The sequence below is a fragment of the Micromys minutus genome, assembly GCF_963924665.1.
Source record: "Micromys minutus genome assembly, chromosome: 1".
NCBI classification, from domain to species: domain Eukaryota; kingdom Metazoa; phylum Chordata; class Mammalia; order Rodentia; family Muridae; genus Micromys; species Micromys minutus.
The window spans coordinates 252,629,976-252,645,299 of record NC_137969.1 but is presented as its reverse complement, the minus strand read 5'-3'; the positions used below and the strand labels follow the sequence as shown (position 1 = coordinate 252,645,299).

The 15,324-nt window shown below is 48.1% G+C and overlaps 1 protein-coding gene across 4 annotated transcripts in view; it reads right to left on the bottom strand.

Moving 5' to 3' along the window:
• Window positions 1-2,249: 2,249 nt before the first annotated feature.
• Window positions 2,250-15,324, bottom strand: part of WDR20 (WD repeat domain 20) — a 65,437-nt gene continuing 52,362 nt past the window's right edge. For 2 of the 4 annotated variants that reach the window (XM_080940713.1, XM_080940715.1), the window contains exons 3-5: window positions 12,146-13,405; window positions 9,564-9,628; window positions 2,250-2,492 (exon numbers count right to left, since the gene is read on the bottom strand). In XM_080940713.1, the coding sequence (XP_080796839.1) occupies window positions 9,566-9,628; window positions 12,146-13,405 (1,323 nt within the window). In that variant the 3' untranslated portion in view covers window positions 2,250-2,492; window positions 9,564-9,565. The remainder of the gene's footprint in view (window positions 2,493-9,563; window positions 9,629-12,145; window positions 13,406-15,324) is intronic. The other 2 variants (XM_080940714.1, XM_080940716.1) reach the window with 2 other exon arrangements.

Genomic DNA, 15,324 nt, shown 5'->3' with positions numbered 1-15,324 from the left:
TGTGTGCCCGGCATGCCTGCCCAGTACACCGACTTCTCCCTGTGTCTGAGTTGTCACAACAGCATTCTGAATGGAAAGGCAAGAAGGCTGACAGTTTCCTGCTTCAGATCTAACCTGACTGTACACACTAGGATGTAGTGTCCCCTCTACCTCAGACCCCCAGAGTGGCATCTGTCAAGTCCTACAGCACCAGGTGAGTGAGCTGTCACTTCTTACGGCTCCAGGACTTGCTGAATGCCGGGTGTCCATGGTGTTAGGGCAACTACACAACCAATATGGAGGGCATCTTAGATCATGTGGCTAGGGACTAATCTTAGAAACAGAACCAGAAAGTTTTTAGAGGCAGAGTCTTGTAAGGTAAACTGGGACACAGCAGGTCAAATGAGGACATAGGGCGACACAGACTGGGTGAGGCAGGGAAAGGACCAAGGCCATCGAGAGCATCTCTTCAGATGGTGCTCAAATTTCACACAAGTGCTGCCCTTGGACCCACCTGTCACTTCCTACAGATGGGAGCATCTAGGACAGAGCTGCTGTAGGAGGTCAGTAGGCTGTGCTGCAGGCTTGGGCTTCAAGGACAGTCCCTAATCACTTTCTTGTGGGTATTTTAGACTCAAAGGGCGGAGTTTTGCTGTGTGATCAGTGCTCCAAGATGACAGGAGTACCGAACTGTAAAATGTGCCAACACTTTCCTCTAACATCTGAGCATATGATTTGTAAACTGTTTACTTACACAGTGAGTGGGCTCAGCCACCAACCCTCATGACCTAACATGATCACCAGAACCCACATGGTAAGAAATGACTCCCTCAAGTGTCCTCTAACTTCAATTCGCAGACAGTCTTCAAGGCACAGTGGTATATGTCTGTAATCCATGCTCTTGAGACTTGGGAGGCTAAGAAAGGATGACTACTTCCATTTTAAAATAATCGAAGCTACCCTGTGAGTTCCAGGCCAGCCAAGGCCCGTCAGACAAGAATACAACAGAAAAAAACAGGAAAGAAGAAAATGTGAATCTTCGTGTCCTATGTTGCACCTTTCCAAGGCTGAGGCAAGGCTGGGGCTTTGCAGGCATCAGCAGAAGTGGCTTCCCCAGCCCGGGAGCCTGGAAAATGGCTCAGACACCTTGTGGCTTACTCTCACCACAGAAAGCCTTCAAGGGCCCAGCTGTGTGCGATTTAAAACTCCTGCTTGGAAATCCGGGCTTTGTCTCTAGGACCCACAGCAGCTACAGGTGAGCGAGGAATTCAACCTGAGCAGGAAGACACACGCCTGCTGATGCCAACCCTCCGGAAGCCCCACATGATTGATGTCTGAGCTAACTCAGCCTTGGAAACTTACAGTATGCGGGCTCGGCGTTCAAGGACAGCAGGTGGACTCCAAGTGATACGGGAAAGGCCCTGTGCCTACACCAGAGTCCCCGTGCCTGGGCAGCTCCCACAGTGTGTGGACTTGGCCCAGAGCCAAGAATTCTCCAACAAGACATGTTTTTAACAGACTGACAGGAGAGATCCGGAATGTGACACACAAAGAGTGAAGTTCTTCAAAACCAACCGAGGAATGAGGCCAAAGCAAACAAGGAACCATACAATTTAAGTTAAAGAAGGATAAACAAATCATATATTCAAGATAATTTTAATATTAATGTTTTGTGAATTAGAAATATCACTCTTAAATGATGGAAATTACTAGTGGGAGTGACTATTTCCCCCATTTCAGAATTACATTATTTACACATATAATACAGACTTGATTGCATTGGAAACAACAGTACTAAAATAAATGTTAACAGATAAAAAGGGCATCTCTACTCCAGACTGTGGAGGCTGGGAGTCCGCTACCCCCATATTCAAAGTCACTTTCTAGTAGCATTAAATTATTTTAAGTGCAAACAATTTTTAAGTCTATGATTGCAGCATCTGTCTTTCTGCAGCACGTGTTTAAGTCAGAAGGTGACAACTGTCTCCATGAGTACATCCCAGGCTGTCTAGTGACCACCTAAAATACAAAACAGGTCAGTGCAAAACCAGAGCCAAGTGCTACTTAGAACAGCTCAATTTAAGGTTTCCTGTTCAAGAAACATTTACTTTACACTATGTATATATTTATATATATATCATATATATATATATATATATATATCATATATATATATATATATATATATATATATATATATATATATATATATATATGAATTTAGTTACATTGAGTTTTAGAGTAAAAAGCAAGAAAACTCCATTTCTCAGTTTTTACTGCAGCCCCAACAGACTGACTTAAAAACAGAAACAACTCTTTGGGTTTAGCAGCTCCACACAGCCCTGCAGGCTGCTGCTTCCTGCCGCCTGCCTGTGGCTCCAGCGCAGCTCCTGGTTCTGTGGTCGTCTGTCACTCCCTCAGTCCATGCGAGTCCGGGGAGCCTGGGAGCAGCAGTGCGACTACACTACAGTCCCACCTGGAGAGCTGGCCTGGTTTGGGGACGACAAGAAGCCCTGTGGACAAAGCAGTTTACATTATTCCAGCGAGACACGGCGGCGCAAAGCCTGGCGCTCACCCTTGCCAGCATTTTCACAGGCTCGCAGGCTTCCCTAGGGCTGGAAGCCAGGCTCTAACACACTCATTCGGCCTAGCTAATTCCTCTCAGAGCACTGTACTGTGCCTGGAGCAAGATTCTGCGTCAACAGTAGCTAGGAGGAGGTGATGTTTAGGGGACTATCACAGCCTTTAGGAGAGGGTGTGGCTCAGACAAGGTAGCTGAGGACAGGGTCACTAGCTCCACCTCAAGATTGCCAGGTGCAGAGCAGGCCCTCAGAGCCTAGTGGTCCTCCAAGGCCAGGCTAGTGGCACTTTTTAAAAGGCATTTCCTCCTGGGGTCACTTGCTTTCTTGCTGAGGGTGCCAAGACAGCACCCCAAGCTTTAGTTTGGCTAGCAGATACGCGCTGCAGGTGCAGAAAAGATCAGGCCCTGGGTGGTGATTCCTGCAGCTGCCGTGGGTAAGGGGAGGAGGAGCTACCCACTGTGGCTACCACATGGAGCCTAACTGCCCTCAGAGCCAAGGGCACTCATTCCTGGGCTGCGTGCCGTTACATCCGTGTGGTGCTCATTTCGTAGGAATGGGAAGGTTACAGTAGCATAGCATTAGAACTAAAAACTGGCTTCCATGGAATTAAACATCTTTTAGCTGTTCTGAAGAATTATTTACTCGTTGAGTGTTATTTACAAATGACAACATTTAGTGCAGAAATGAGGGCTGACAGTTGTGAATGGGTCAGCAGCTTCACCCCAAGCTGTGTTGGGGTTAAGAAAGAGCTGACCCACTGCGAGCCATTTGGCCTGTAAGTTTCTTACCTCAGGCTGGAATCTATTTATTGGTCTAGACAAAACCAAGAGGCCAGAACAGATGGGAGTGTGGAAACGGCCCCTGCTCTGCATCTGTAGGAGCTCTTATCCTCAGACCCCTGTCCAGATAACAAATCGAAGAGCCACCCCCTCGTACCCCCTGCCAACCCAGCAAGCCAGTGAGGGAGGGCTGGTGCACACAGTGCAGGGTACAACAGCTCTGCCCACCCAGCCCCGGGTTGAGGACAGCACACATGCAGCAGGCACTTGAATATGTAAGCAAGCTTCGGTGCCCAGGCAGCACTGCAGACAGGCGGCCTGCCCTGTCACTGTGGGTGTTGCCTCTGGCCATGGCCAGCCAATGGAAGAGTGCTGCCAGCCAAATGGGATATGCACAATCTTTAAACGGTAATCAATGACTTAAAAACCAGGTGGAAATATTGTAACTGAACATATCCTAACTTACAGTATATAATGGAATAAAAGTGGACTTTAAGTGTATAGAAGCCTTTGAAGCACACTGCTTGCAGCACAGCACATTTCATCTTGGACAGGCCCCGCCTTTGGGATCCAGTGGCCAAGTGACTCAACTGCCGTGGGAATCGACAAGAGTTTGAGAATTCCCTGCTGAATGTGCCCACCCTGGTGGTCTCTGCAGCCCTCCTCCTGAGGATGAGGGCTTTCCAAACATAGGCAACCAGACCTCCAGGCTTCTAGGTCCCAATGACAGTGGGCACACACTGCTTTCACTTAGTCTGTCTTTCTAAGTCACCCATCGTGTGTGTGGGCTGTAGAACACAACTCCCAGCCCAGAGTCAACACATGCTCAAGGCCCTGACTGTGGTGGTGGTCAGGAGCCAAGAACATAAATAAGTCTCCTACACCAGCGGATTACATCTACCTTCCTTCCAGCTTCTAGAATTCCCACTCAAATGTCAGGAATTTAGGTTTTGGTTGGTGGGGGTTCAACTTCTGCAATGGTCACGGAGCAGGGGTCTAGGACCTGGGACCTGCCACCATAGAGAGGAACAAACTCTTGGTTACTGGGAAGTGAAACAGACATGGCCTCCAGTTCCTGGCCTTGTAGTCACAGGCTCCTGAGTACACAGGCCTGCTGGGGCCCTGGTCTGGCAAGGACAGAACATGTTCAGGTGTTTCCCGTGCCCTAAGAGTGTGTGAAGTTAACATAGGCCAGAAACTGAAAAATGTGTGAATCGGGGAAAGGTATCAGAAGGGTCAGACTGGGTGGGATCAGGGCCTGCCCAGCAGCAGCCTGGTAAAAACTGCCTAGCTTTGTTATTAAACATTAAAATACTGACCACAAAAGTTGCTTCTTAGAAATGAGGTTTTGCAAAATGAACTGGAGGCACTGGGACATGAGGTGACATTCAAAAGAAAATGTGAGGCTGGGTGTGTTGGTACAGGCCTATAATCCCAGCACTGGGGAGGTAAAGGACGAGGATCAGGAGACCAAGGTTGGGGCTGCAGAGATGGTTAAGAGCACTGACTGCTCTTCCGGAGGTCCTAAGTTCAAATCCCAGCAACCACATGGTGGCTCACAATCTATAATGGGATCTGATGCCTCTTCTGGTGTGTCTGAAGACAGTGAATCCACATTAATAAAAGAAAAAAAAGAACTCAAGGTCATCTTTAGCCATGTAGGAAACCTGAACCAGCTAGGGTTATGGGGAGACCCAGTATGAAACCCCAGTATCCCTAAAGAAAGACAATGTAAAGTCCACTCTTTCCGGGGTGTAGCAGAGCTCCACTGAGCCCATGATTTAGTCTAAGACTTCTGGCAGGGGGAGGGGCAGAAGGACCACTCCTGTCCTGAAGCACTGAGGTGCCACAACCCTCTTCTGCCCACCTTCAGGGCACTGGTACTTTACTTTGTTGTTTTGATTTCTTTGCCTGGGGACAAATGAGTCAAGACTAGAACCTGGGTTCAGAGACCAGCACACAGGAAGAACAGTCAGGCAGACTGCCTGTGTGCCCACCGGCCATGTGCACCAGAGCCAGCACAGTACCTACAAGGCCTCGAGAAAAGCAAGCAAAAGGACTGCAACAAAGACAATCCAATCCCTACGCCTAAGGTTAACAAGCTCTTCTGGTCTCACCAAAGTTGCCAACACTGCTGGATATTTCATTTCAAAATTACACACCAATACTTATAAATACAAAGCTGATAGAATTAAGCCTATTCCACCAGGATATACAAGAAAAACAGACTTATAAACCAGTACAACCAAAGAACACGTGCATTTCCCTTCCCTGGCGGACACTGCTGAAATGGACCCTGACTGACTGGCACTGTACTAGACTCCGCAGAGCAGAGCAGGACCTGTAGCTCTGCCGGGCCCACACTGGCCTCCAGCTCTGGTTTCAGGAAAGCTGTCCTTTCCTATCTGACCTCAGCAACCTTCACCATAAACATCTGACAGCCTCAAGGAGACCTTGTAGGATGGGGCTCAGTGCCCCAGCTCCAAACAAAACACATACCATCCGGGCAGACTGCCCCTGAGGGCTCAGGAAAAGTATCTACACTGTCTCAGCTTGGAGGGACAGCTGGCCTTGAGGTCCTCTACACCAGTAACTGCTCTCAGGTGGGGCACAGTGGGACCACCTGCAATGCTCTCAGCCCCTGCTGGGTTCCTTGTCTGTCATCCCTTTTATTATATCCACTCCAAAAGGCCAGAGCGAACATGGACAGAAAGCCCCATTCTGTGTGCAGTCCAGGAAGAGGCTGCCGTGCCCACAGTGTCTGTGCCCATCCCTGCCTCACAGTCCAGTGGCCTTGGACTCTGGCTCCTGCTGGCTTTGGGCCTTGTCCCTTGACCTACCTACCGCAGACAGGCCACACTGAAAGTGGCACGTAGATAAAGCCTGGTCTCTGATCAGAAAAGGGTTAACAATCTCCCTCTACAGGCATCTAGGGAAAGAGAGAAAAGAAACAGTCGGAGCAGCTGAAGGCTCCTCAGAGGTTGTGCTAACGCCCTCATCCTGTCATCTGCTAGGCCCTGAAGTCTGCCATGGAGGAAAAGAGGGTCCAAAATCCTCTGAAGCTCATCCTTCAGGGAGCTGCTCAAAGCCCGCCCTAGGAGGCTGGTTTCAGAGGCACAGCCAAGACAGGTGCTGCTCCAGACTCACTAACTGGAACACACCACAAATGTCCACAGATGGCCCTACAAGGAGGGTCAAGGATGACATGTTTTCTCACACACTAGATGTGGTTTTCTTTAAACAAAACTGAAAATGCTGTTAACCTATCTTTTAAGACTTTAAAGCTATTTAGTGCTAAGAAAAAGCCCTGCGCTCCTGTGGTGGGAGGCTGGGAGGTCACTTTGAATTATAGGATTAAACATCTCTCCTGCAGTACTCGAAGCCAACCCAACCTGCACCCATTAAGTCAGGCAGTAAAGAAACAGCCTGGAACTATATCTGTGGGGCCGAGAGGCAGAGCATAAGGCTTGGCAGGCCACCAGCCTGGAGGAGAGGCAGCTAAGCAAAAGCCCAGCGTCTTAGGAAGCAGGAGCTGACAGGTGAGGCGGTCAGCCTGAGGAGGTAGTGTCTGGACCAGCTCACTTTCACCTGTCACCCTGGCAGGGACTGTGGGCTTACACTCTCCATCTGCAATTCTTGCAAGGAAGTGTTTGGAGAGGTAACCAAGGAAGTAGTTGGCTGATGGACAATGCTTAGAGCAGGACAACAGGAAAGGCTTGATGCTCCTATCCCCAGTGGAATGTCACCTACTGCTCTTGTTGCACTGGGCTCTAGGTGATCACAACAGCCATCCCCCAGCACAGAAACCCAGCAGGGGTGAGGTGGGAAGTTGGCTGAGAGAGGGAAGAGCTCCTACAGAGGCCCTCGGTGCCGGTGCCCTTGGCTCACAGGCTGGCTAGGTGGCTTCAGAGCCAGAGTTAACAGTAACTTTACACTGAAACCCTTTCACACCCATAGAGAACTCCAGTGCTTCATTCAGAGCAGCGCGAACACAACAGAATCTTTGATGCTCAGAGTCAGCATTTCATTTAGTAGGCTGAGTCCACACGTCCACAGGAAGAGAGTCTTCCATGGTTGTTTTATAAACATTAACAAGGCTCTTAATTTTACAGCATTTAACAGCTTTTCTTTTTTTGGCTCACTGAGATTCCTTTTTGTAAAGCTTAGGTGTGAAAATGACTTAAAATGTATCTCCATTTACAATGCATCCACACGTTTATTCAATGTCAGTACACAGAGGACAGCCCCCAGCACTTCAGAAGTCAAGTGTGTGGTAAGTCTTTTGCTGTGACAGGGTCAAGGGAACAGCTAAAAGACAAAGCAATGAAACAGAAACATGGTTCTCAGAAAATAAGTAACAATACTGATATTCAAGCTTCATTAGTTATTGCAACGTTAGGAGCTCCGGTTCCTGGTAGTTCACAGCAGGAGGGCTCTTCATGACATGTATTCAAGTAGTGAAGAGATCAGATGAAGATGTAAGAAAGGAACACACGTTTTACCTTGACTTTCACTGGAGATAAATACACCCATACAACTTTACAGTGTCACCTAATAACAATCTTTAGAACCCAGGTACACAGAAGTTAAAATGCACGGTTTTGATGCTTTTAACTCAGGAGTCAGGAGTGGAGCCATGATGCAGAGACAATGTAATAACTGCAGCAGAAGGAAAACCTCAGCATCCTGGGCAGCTTGAGGAGAGAGCATCCTTACAGTTGAATCTGGGATCTGAGTGACAGAATACAAGTGCTTTTCCACAACAGCCACACCGACGTCTCCTCCCTGGGACAGACACCACACAGCACTCTGATGAGCACCTTGTGGTGGTCCAGTCATCCCAAGGCAAACAGAGCCCAGTGAGTGTGGCGCTCCCCACACATTCCCGGGATAGACAGTTCAGCCTTAGAAACCAAACTCCAGCCTCTGAGACTGTATCAAGCCTACCCAAAGAAGTGCGTGGAGGGGACGGACCTCAACAGTCTGAGTCACATGCCTCAGTGGTACAAATGGCCCTGATGCATAAGGGACCATGGAGCCCTTCAGCCTGACTGCCCACAGCACAGCCTGCACTCCAAGATCAGCCACTGGAAAAGACACCACAGGTGGCACTGGGTTTCATAGGATCCTTTCTGGTCCTTCGTGTTTTGTGCCATTACTCCTCCCACTTTTGAGCATGCTTAACAAAGAAAACTTCTCTCTCCAGCAAAAGGTGAGAGGACCTTGCACACAGGTACGTACACACGTGTGCTAAGGCAGGCTCACTAATTTTAGCATAAATTCAGTAATGTTAGAATTTATTAAAAATTCAGAATGCATCACAGGATGGGGAGGAATGGGTGTTTAAGACAAACACTAGAGGTGACTACTGGCCACCACCCGGGGTGAGCTGTGTGAACACATCCCCAGAAACTGCAGTTCTGTAGCCCTTGTCCCACTTAATCTAAGAGGGCCTCTGAGACACTGTGGCTGCTCTTCTCTCCATCTCTGGCTTCTCTAATGGCATTCACCCTGCATCCCGAGCTCAGAGGCTTCTAAACTCATTATCAAGACAACCTTAACGCTCTTTACCCTGTGTAGGCTAATTTGGAGGTGGAAGCTACTAGCTGCAGGTATCACCCAGTCTCTCTGGAGCATTTGCTTTTAAAGGAAGCCTCTCCAGAGGCTGGGATGTGGCTCAGAAGTGCAGCGCCTGTTTGGCAGGTGTTGAGTCCTTTGGCATAATCCCTGGCACCCCATGCACAGAGAAGGAAAACTGGGGAAGCTGGAGCTGACCCACCATAGCTACAGTGCAGAAAAGCTGCCTGTGGTGGGCAGGCAGGGCAGGCAGGAGGTTCCCCTGTACAGTGGTGCCCTCACTGAGCCCAGCAGGACTCTGGGATATACCATAGACTGGACTTCTGCCTGTAAGAACCTTTTGCCAACTTTTATTCCAGGAACTAGTTACCAAAGACATTTTTGCTCATGAAAATGCTCAGGGAAGTTTTGATGAGGAAGCTCGAAGTTTGTTGAGAAAACTAAAAACATGCTCCCCAAATTTCTCTGGGTGGCTACTGTGGAAGCACAGTGGCCCTATTCCTCTTTCGTTGGAGATCAGGCATCAGGAACCACCATGACAATTGTTGCAACCCCACTGACACCCCACCACCTCTGTCTGCAGGGCACGAGGCAGAAGGGAGTCCCCGCCCTCCGACACCAGCGCCCTCTTCTGGAGCTGCCGCACCTTTAGTTCTGGTCTTGGAGAGCACCTTGCACTCTGTCCTCCTGCCTGCAGAACTGCTCTGCCGGCTGTCAAAGAAAGGGGGCAGGAGTCAGTCAGGGGGGCAGAGTGGTTCCGGAGCAGCATCATGCCCTCCATGCAGGGGCCAGCCTAGGCCAGGTCATGCAGCTAAGACAGCTCTCTGGAGCTGACCTGGGCTCTTACCATACCCTGAACCTAGCAGGGATCCCAGGAGGATAAGACACACACACACACACACACACACACACACACACACACACACACACACACACACAGCCAAGGACCCTAAACAGGGTTTCCAGGTTAATCATTAAGGACACAGCACTTAGCAGAAGAAGTTGGAAGTGATTGTGACCAAACCCCAAATCACAAACTGTGACATTTTTATGGGGATGTAGAAGGTCTCCATCTGACATCGGCAGGGCCTGCTTTTTTTCCCTTTAAAGGAAGTGGTATCCACCCTGTTCTGCCTCCCCCGCTTCCCACCAGCAAGTGACTGGAGTCACTCTGTCAGCACCCTGCCAAGTCCCCCTTGATCCCAGCTCATGGGACAGGGAATCTGTAAGTGCCCATTATCTGTGTCGGGGCCACAGATACACATGCAATGGCCCCTGCCAGCAGAGACACCCTCCAACTGAAAGGTCACCATAAGCTTCACCATAAACATTACTTACCTATGACTGGTTACTCTCTATTTAGGTCAAACACAAAGTCTTGACTTTGGAAACTGCATACTCAATGACTCAGAAGCATTTGAAAGTGAATCTCAGAAACTACATGGAGGGTTTCATTTCCAGCCTGCCCACCCAGCAGCTCAATTTGACCTCTGACATCCTGAAAGTCCAATGGTCTTTGCTACCAGATCAGAACCTATGGACAAAGGAGTCGATCTCCAGGGTGGATGGGCGTGAGCACCCTTGTGAAGTTAGTTGTTCAGGGACATGGAAGGCCTTGGCACACAGGTGAGATACTCTACAGAATGCCACGATCTCATAGGCAGGACGTTTCTGTGGCTATCACATTAAACAGCAGCCACTTTTAGAAAGGAGCACGATAGAGATAGAGCCCGGATCCACAATGAACACAGAAGAGCAAGGGAAGGGGCCTGGGACATGGAGGGGAAGCCAGTAGCTGACCACTGTCTACACCTTGAAGACATAAAAGCCTTTCCAAGTCTTCATTACTGAGCCATGTTCACTGCTAGAGCCAACACAAATGATTATTACTGCTATATTTAATTACAAAGGTGTACAACACAGAAAAATAACCCTAAATGTTCTAAATAAATTAAGAAATAAAATAACTATCATTTTGACAGAATACCCAGCTCAACAAACTATCCCCCACTGTGAAAACTAGTGTTTGAAAAGAAATTCATTGAGTAGCTGAGCAGGACCTAAGGACCTGAAAGCAAACTGCCACTTCTGCTGCCACAGGGGCAGTTGACACAGCACTGCTCCTGAGAGGACACAGGCCAAGGGAGGAATGGCACCCAGAGTCGGATGGAGTCCCACAGCAGCATCTGTCTCCAAGAGTCCAGAACTCACAGCTGCTGGACAAGAACATGAAGGGTATGTGTGTGTGCCTTTGAGAACTGAACCCACCCAAATGTCATGTCAGGAGGTACGCTGCAGCCTGGACACCTAACAGTCCACACAAAGCAGAACCAAGGAGTCTATCTTTGACTTCCAGCCAACTTCCTAACCCTCCCCCCTCCATACCTCAGACAGAACCTCCTTTCTGCTGGGGAAAAACTAAGCTGCATGCATCTAACATGTGAGACTTAGCTGACATGGCAAGAGGCCTTCTGAAAGCCGTGGCTGCTGTCTTTGGCCACAGCACATCTTTACTGCCCAGGCTCTGGAACACGTGGAGAGTTTAGTGCACAATTTCAATCAGAGTTCTACAAACTGCTTCTTTGAAAAAAGATGTTTATTAAACAATTTTAATTGTCATAAAATGACTAAAATGGGTTTTAAAAATTAAGGCTCTTCTCTTTCTGTGGATTGCCAGACAATGTAAAAATAATATCAACCAACCCTGATGATCGCTTTGTTCCTAAGTTAAATTTCATAAATTCCTAAATATTTTATAATTTAAGATAAAAAGTTGGACTATAAATGATAATTAATATCCATCTGTACTGATATACACTGACCAGGTATACAACAATCTAGTTGAGCGGTTACGCAAAAAATATCCCAGTTAAAGCATAACTTTCGACTTTAGCATTTTAATGTCATTATTTCTCCACACTGTCATGATTTCCCTAAAACTGAGATGGCCTGGCACAGGAATGCTAACTTTGGGACTTGGTGTACCCAGGGATGACTGACTTGGCTGCAATTAGTCTGATTATATATTTTTAAATGCTCTAAGGTGAATTATCAAATGATTCAGAATTACATGGCATGCAGTATCCAAAATTATGGCTCTGATGCATTTAGATTTACATTAAGAAGTGTCATTCACATTCATTGTACATCCCACCCCTCCCACAGGAAATAAAAATCACTACCTAGTCAAGTTCTAGATGTGGTGCAGCATTAAGGATTAAAACTTACCACTTTACCGGGCCTTGCCCATGTGCAAATAAATCCCTCCTGACAAGCAGTGACTATACAGTCTTCAAGAAAAACCAATACCGTCAGTCTTTCGTGAGCTATCTTTTTACAGATCAGTGGCTCTAACAAGGGAACATCTTCCATCCGAGGACACAGGGATGTCCCCAGAGTTTTAGCTGGGTCCGTTTTGGCTTTAGTAACTAAGTTCAGTTTGTCACTGCTCTTGCTGGAAATGTGCCCCATACTATGATTTCGTTTATGGTCTTTCTCGTGGTGTCTCTCCTTCCGGTCATGTAGCGACAGAGTTGCAAACTTGCTGACCCCAGAGGCAATGGCCCCGTCCATGACGCTGCTTTTGCTACCAGCATTGGAGACTGCTGAGTGTGGAAGGCTATTGGACCGTGGCAATGGAGGGGGCCCAGAGTCCCCAGGTGTAGTGACACTGTTCCCATTGCTTCCGGCAGGCGGACTTGTAGCATTCATAACGTTTGTATGTGTCCTTGCTCTTGAGAGGGGCTGGTGAGGGAAAAGGATGTCTTCTGTAAGGTCCCATAAGCACAGCTGTGTATCCTGGCCCACTGAACCAAACCGATACGTAACACTTACAGGGCGGCTGTCCGTAGAGTTCCGTTTGGATAGCCTAGACTGCGTACTGTTCGCTCGATCTCTGCCAAAATGAAGAAGGTCCTGGAAGTCCTCGTCACTGCCACTAAACTCCATAGGATCACTTTCTTCTACACTAGTAGTATAGGGATCAAATGCTACGACACTGACCCAGGATTTATGCCCATGGCCTCTAGCTATTACCCGACAGTCTAGAAAGGACCAGACCGTCACCAAGTCGTCCTCTCCACCTGTCACAATGTACTTGCCATCTGGGCTCCAGCACACACAAAGCAAGCCCCCAAAGTAGCTTTTCATTGTACCGTGAAGCTCCACTGAGTCAAAGTTGAACACACGCAGAAACCCGTCCTGGCTCACACACGCTAAGAACTTTCCATCTGGGGAGAAAGCAAACTCGTTGAGGGCCCCCTCGCCCACCGTCCACTTAAGGAGAGGGTTCCTCGTGGATTTGCTCTTGCAAGTGTGCACGGCAAAGCTCTCTCCCTGCTTCAGGAGCTGGTAGTGGGGGGCTGTGGTGCCACAAGTGTGCTCCACATTATATAAGTACATGTTCCCACTTGAATGGGCTACTAGGAAAAGGCTTTCCGAACCAGGAACCCATTTGACACAGGTTACGCGTGACTTGTCTATTAGTCTCTGTGAAGACAAAGAGAACACGTTATCACAATGGAGAAGTTAAGGTCTACTTTTTCAGAAAAACAAAAACAAAACTGTCTGCTTCTCGGTAAGAAGGTAAGGGGCCATTCAGACACTCCACCTTTATCCTGAGTCAGCCAGGCCAGTGAAGAGCATGTGGCCCCATCCAGAACTGCACTTGGGTGTCAGTCATTGATAGCACCTGCCAAGAGCCTACTCTGTGCTAGGTATCAGGTCTCCAGCACACAGTGTGAGACAACCCTTGGCCCCTGATGGTGGCAGCAGCTGAGTGTTTTGCTTCAATTACAGCAGCTTCCTTTCGATGAGGACTCACAGGACAGGTTTCAGTCCTCATAGTTTTCTTTGCCTTTGTCACCACAGGCCATGGGCTGACTACACTGTTCCTTCTTGTGGCTGCTCAAGGGCAGGGAGTCATCTGTAGCCTGTGACCTGGAGAACACAGGACTTGAAAGCATCCTTCCTGGGTGGACAGGATGCAGCTCTGACTCACTGTGGCTTTACTCAATCCAGACGACGGCCTGTGAGCATCTTACCCACAGCTTCTCATTCTCTTGGAACAGGAGGAGGTTAGCTTGGGAGTCTGCACTACCACTGTGCTCCATGCTCTCCTCTGGTCCACTGGCCTAGTTGCCTCTTTAGCTGTTTGTATCAGTGTCTTGTCTTTAAAACCAATCTAATGAAAGACATGAAGGTCACTCAAGATATACAGAAGGGATAGACTTCTCTGTGCAGACCCTGGTATAGGGCTCACTAGGACACATTCCCTACACATGTTGTAGGCTCAAAATTACATTACCAGAAATCACCAGAAGTTCCCAATCCTGCCATGGAGCTGCCAGAAAGTTTCTGTTAAATCCTACACTCTTTACTGGGACAGCTCCAAGGGATTAAGCACTTCCATTTTACCTAATTGGCTGGGATTCCCCAACATGAATCTCAGAGAGCAATCGGGGCACACTGGAATTGACTTGAGCTATAGTCATCTGCCCAATTGGTCTGGTGACCATGTTTCAGCAATGCGTGTTGCTTTCACAAAAAATGACAGACATGAAATGATGTGTTTTTTTAAAAGAAAGAACAGAGGATATGGTGCCACATGCATGAGGATCTCTCATATACAGCACTAGAAGCAACAGCAGTAAGACAATGAAAAAGAACAGGACAGAAAAAAATGCAAGCTCATGCAAAAAGGTAAGACCTCGCTCGGAAGAAGCAGACTTAATTAACCAATCACCAGCAGGAAAACATGGGAACTAAATGTCCATCCACAACACAGAGGCCTGGAGCTTAGAGTAGGTTTAGGCAAAGAGTATCAACTACAACTGCTTATTGGCACAGAACATGACTGGCATCTTAGACCAGTAAGTACTGCCTGTAGAGATATTGTCACTGTTTTTTATTCCCTGATTCTCATTTCCTGCTTGGTGGCCTGCCTATTAAAGGCCTTGTGCTAATATCAATAGCCTAAACACCTAGCACTGCTCTGCAGAATTCCACTGAGCCACCATAATTTCTTAGCAAGGGGTCAGGTAATTTTCATGGCTAGATCACAGCCTTTAGGGGAACAGTATGTGGGGAGGGTGCAGACATTAAGACACCTCCAGCTCTACCGAGCCCAAAGGCTCACTGCTAAGACTCTGTGTGTTCCCTGGGTCAGGCTGTCCTCAGCACTCATCACTCTGATCCCAGGGACATGACTATGCCGGATGGGCATGTTCTAAGGGTGTCCATGATTCCTCTGAAGGGCTTTGTCAGGTAGCTCAGGGTTAGAGCCATACTGCTGACCTGATCCTGCTCCACTTTTTCCTGGTCACTAATACTCCATTACATGTGGAAATTTTTAAGGTCATGAAAGCTTCTAGCAGTAGGCTTAAGGAGTAAATTTTTAACTACAACCT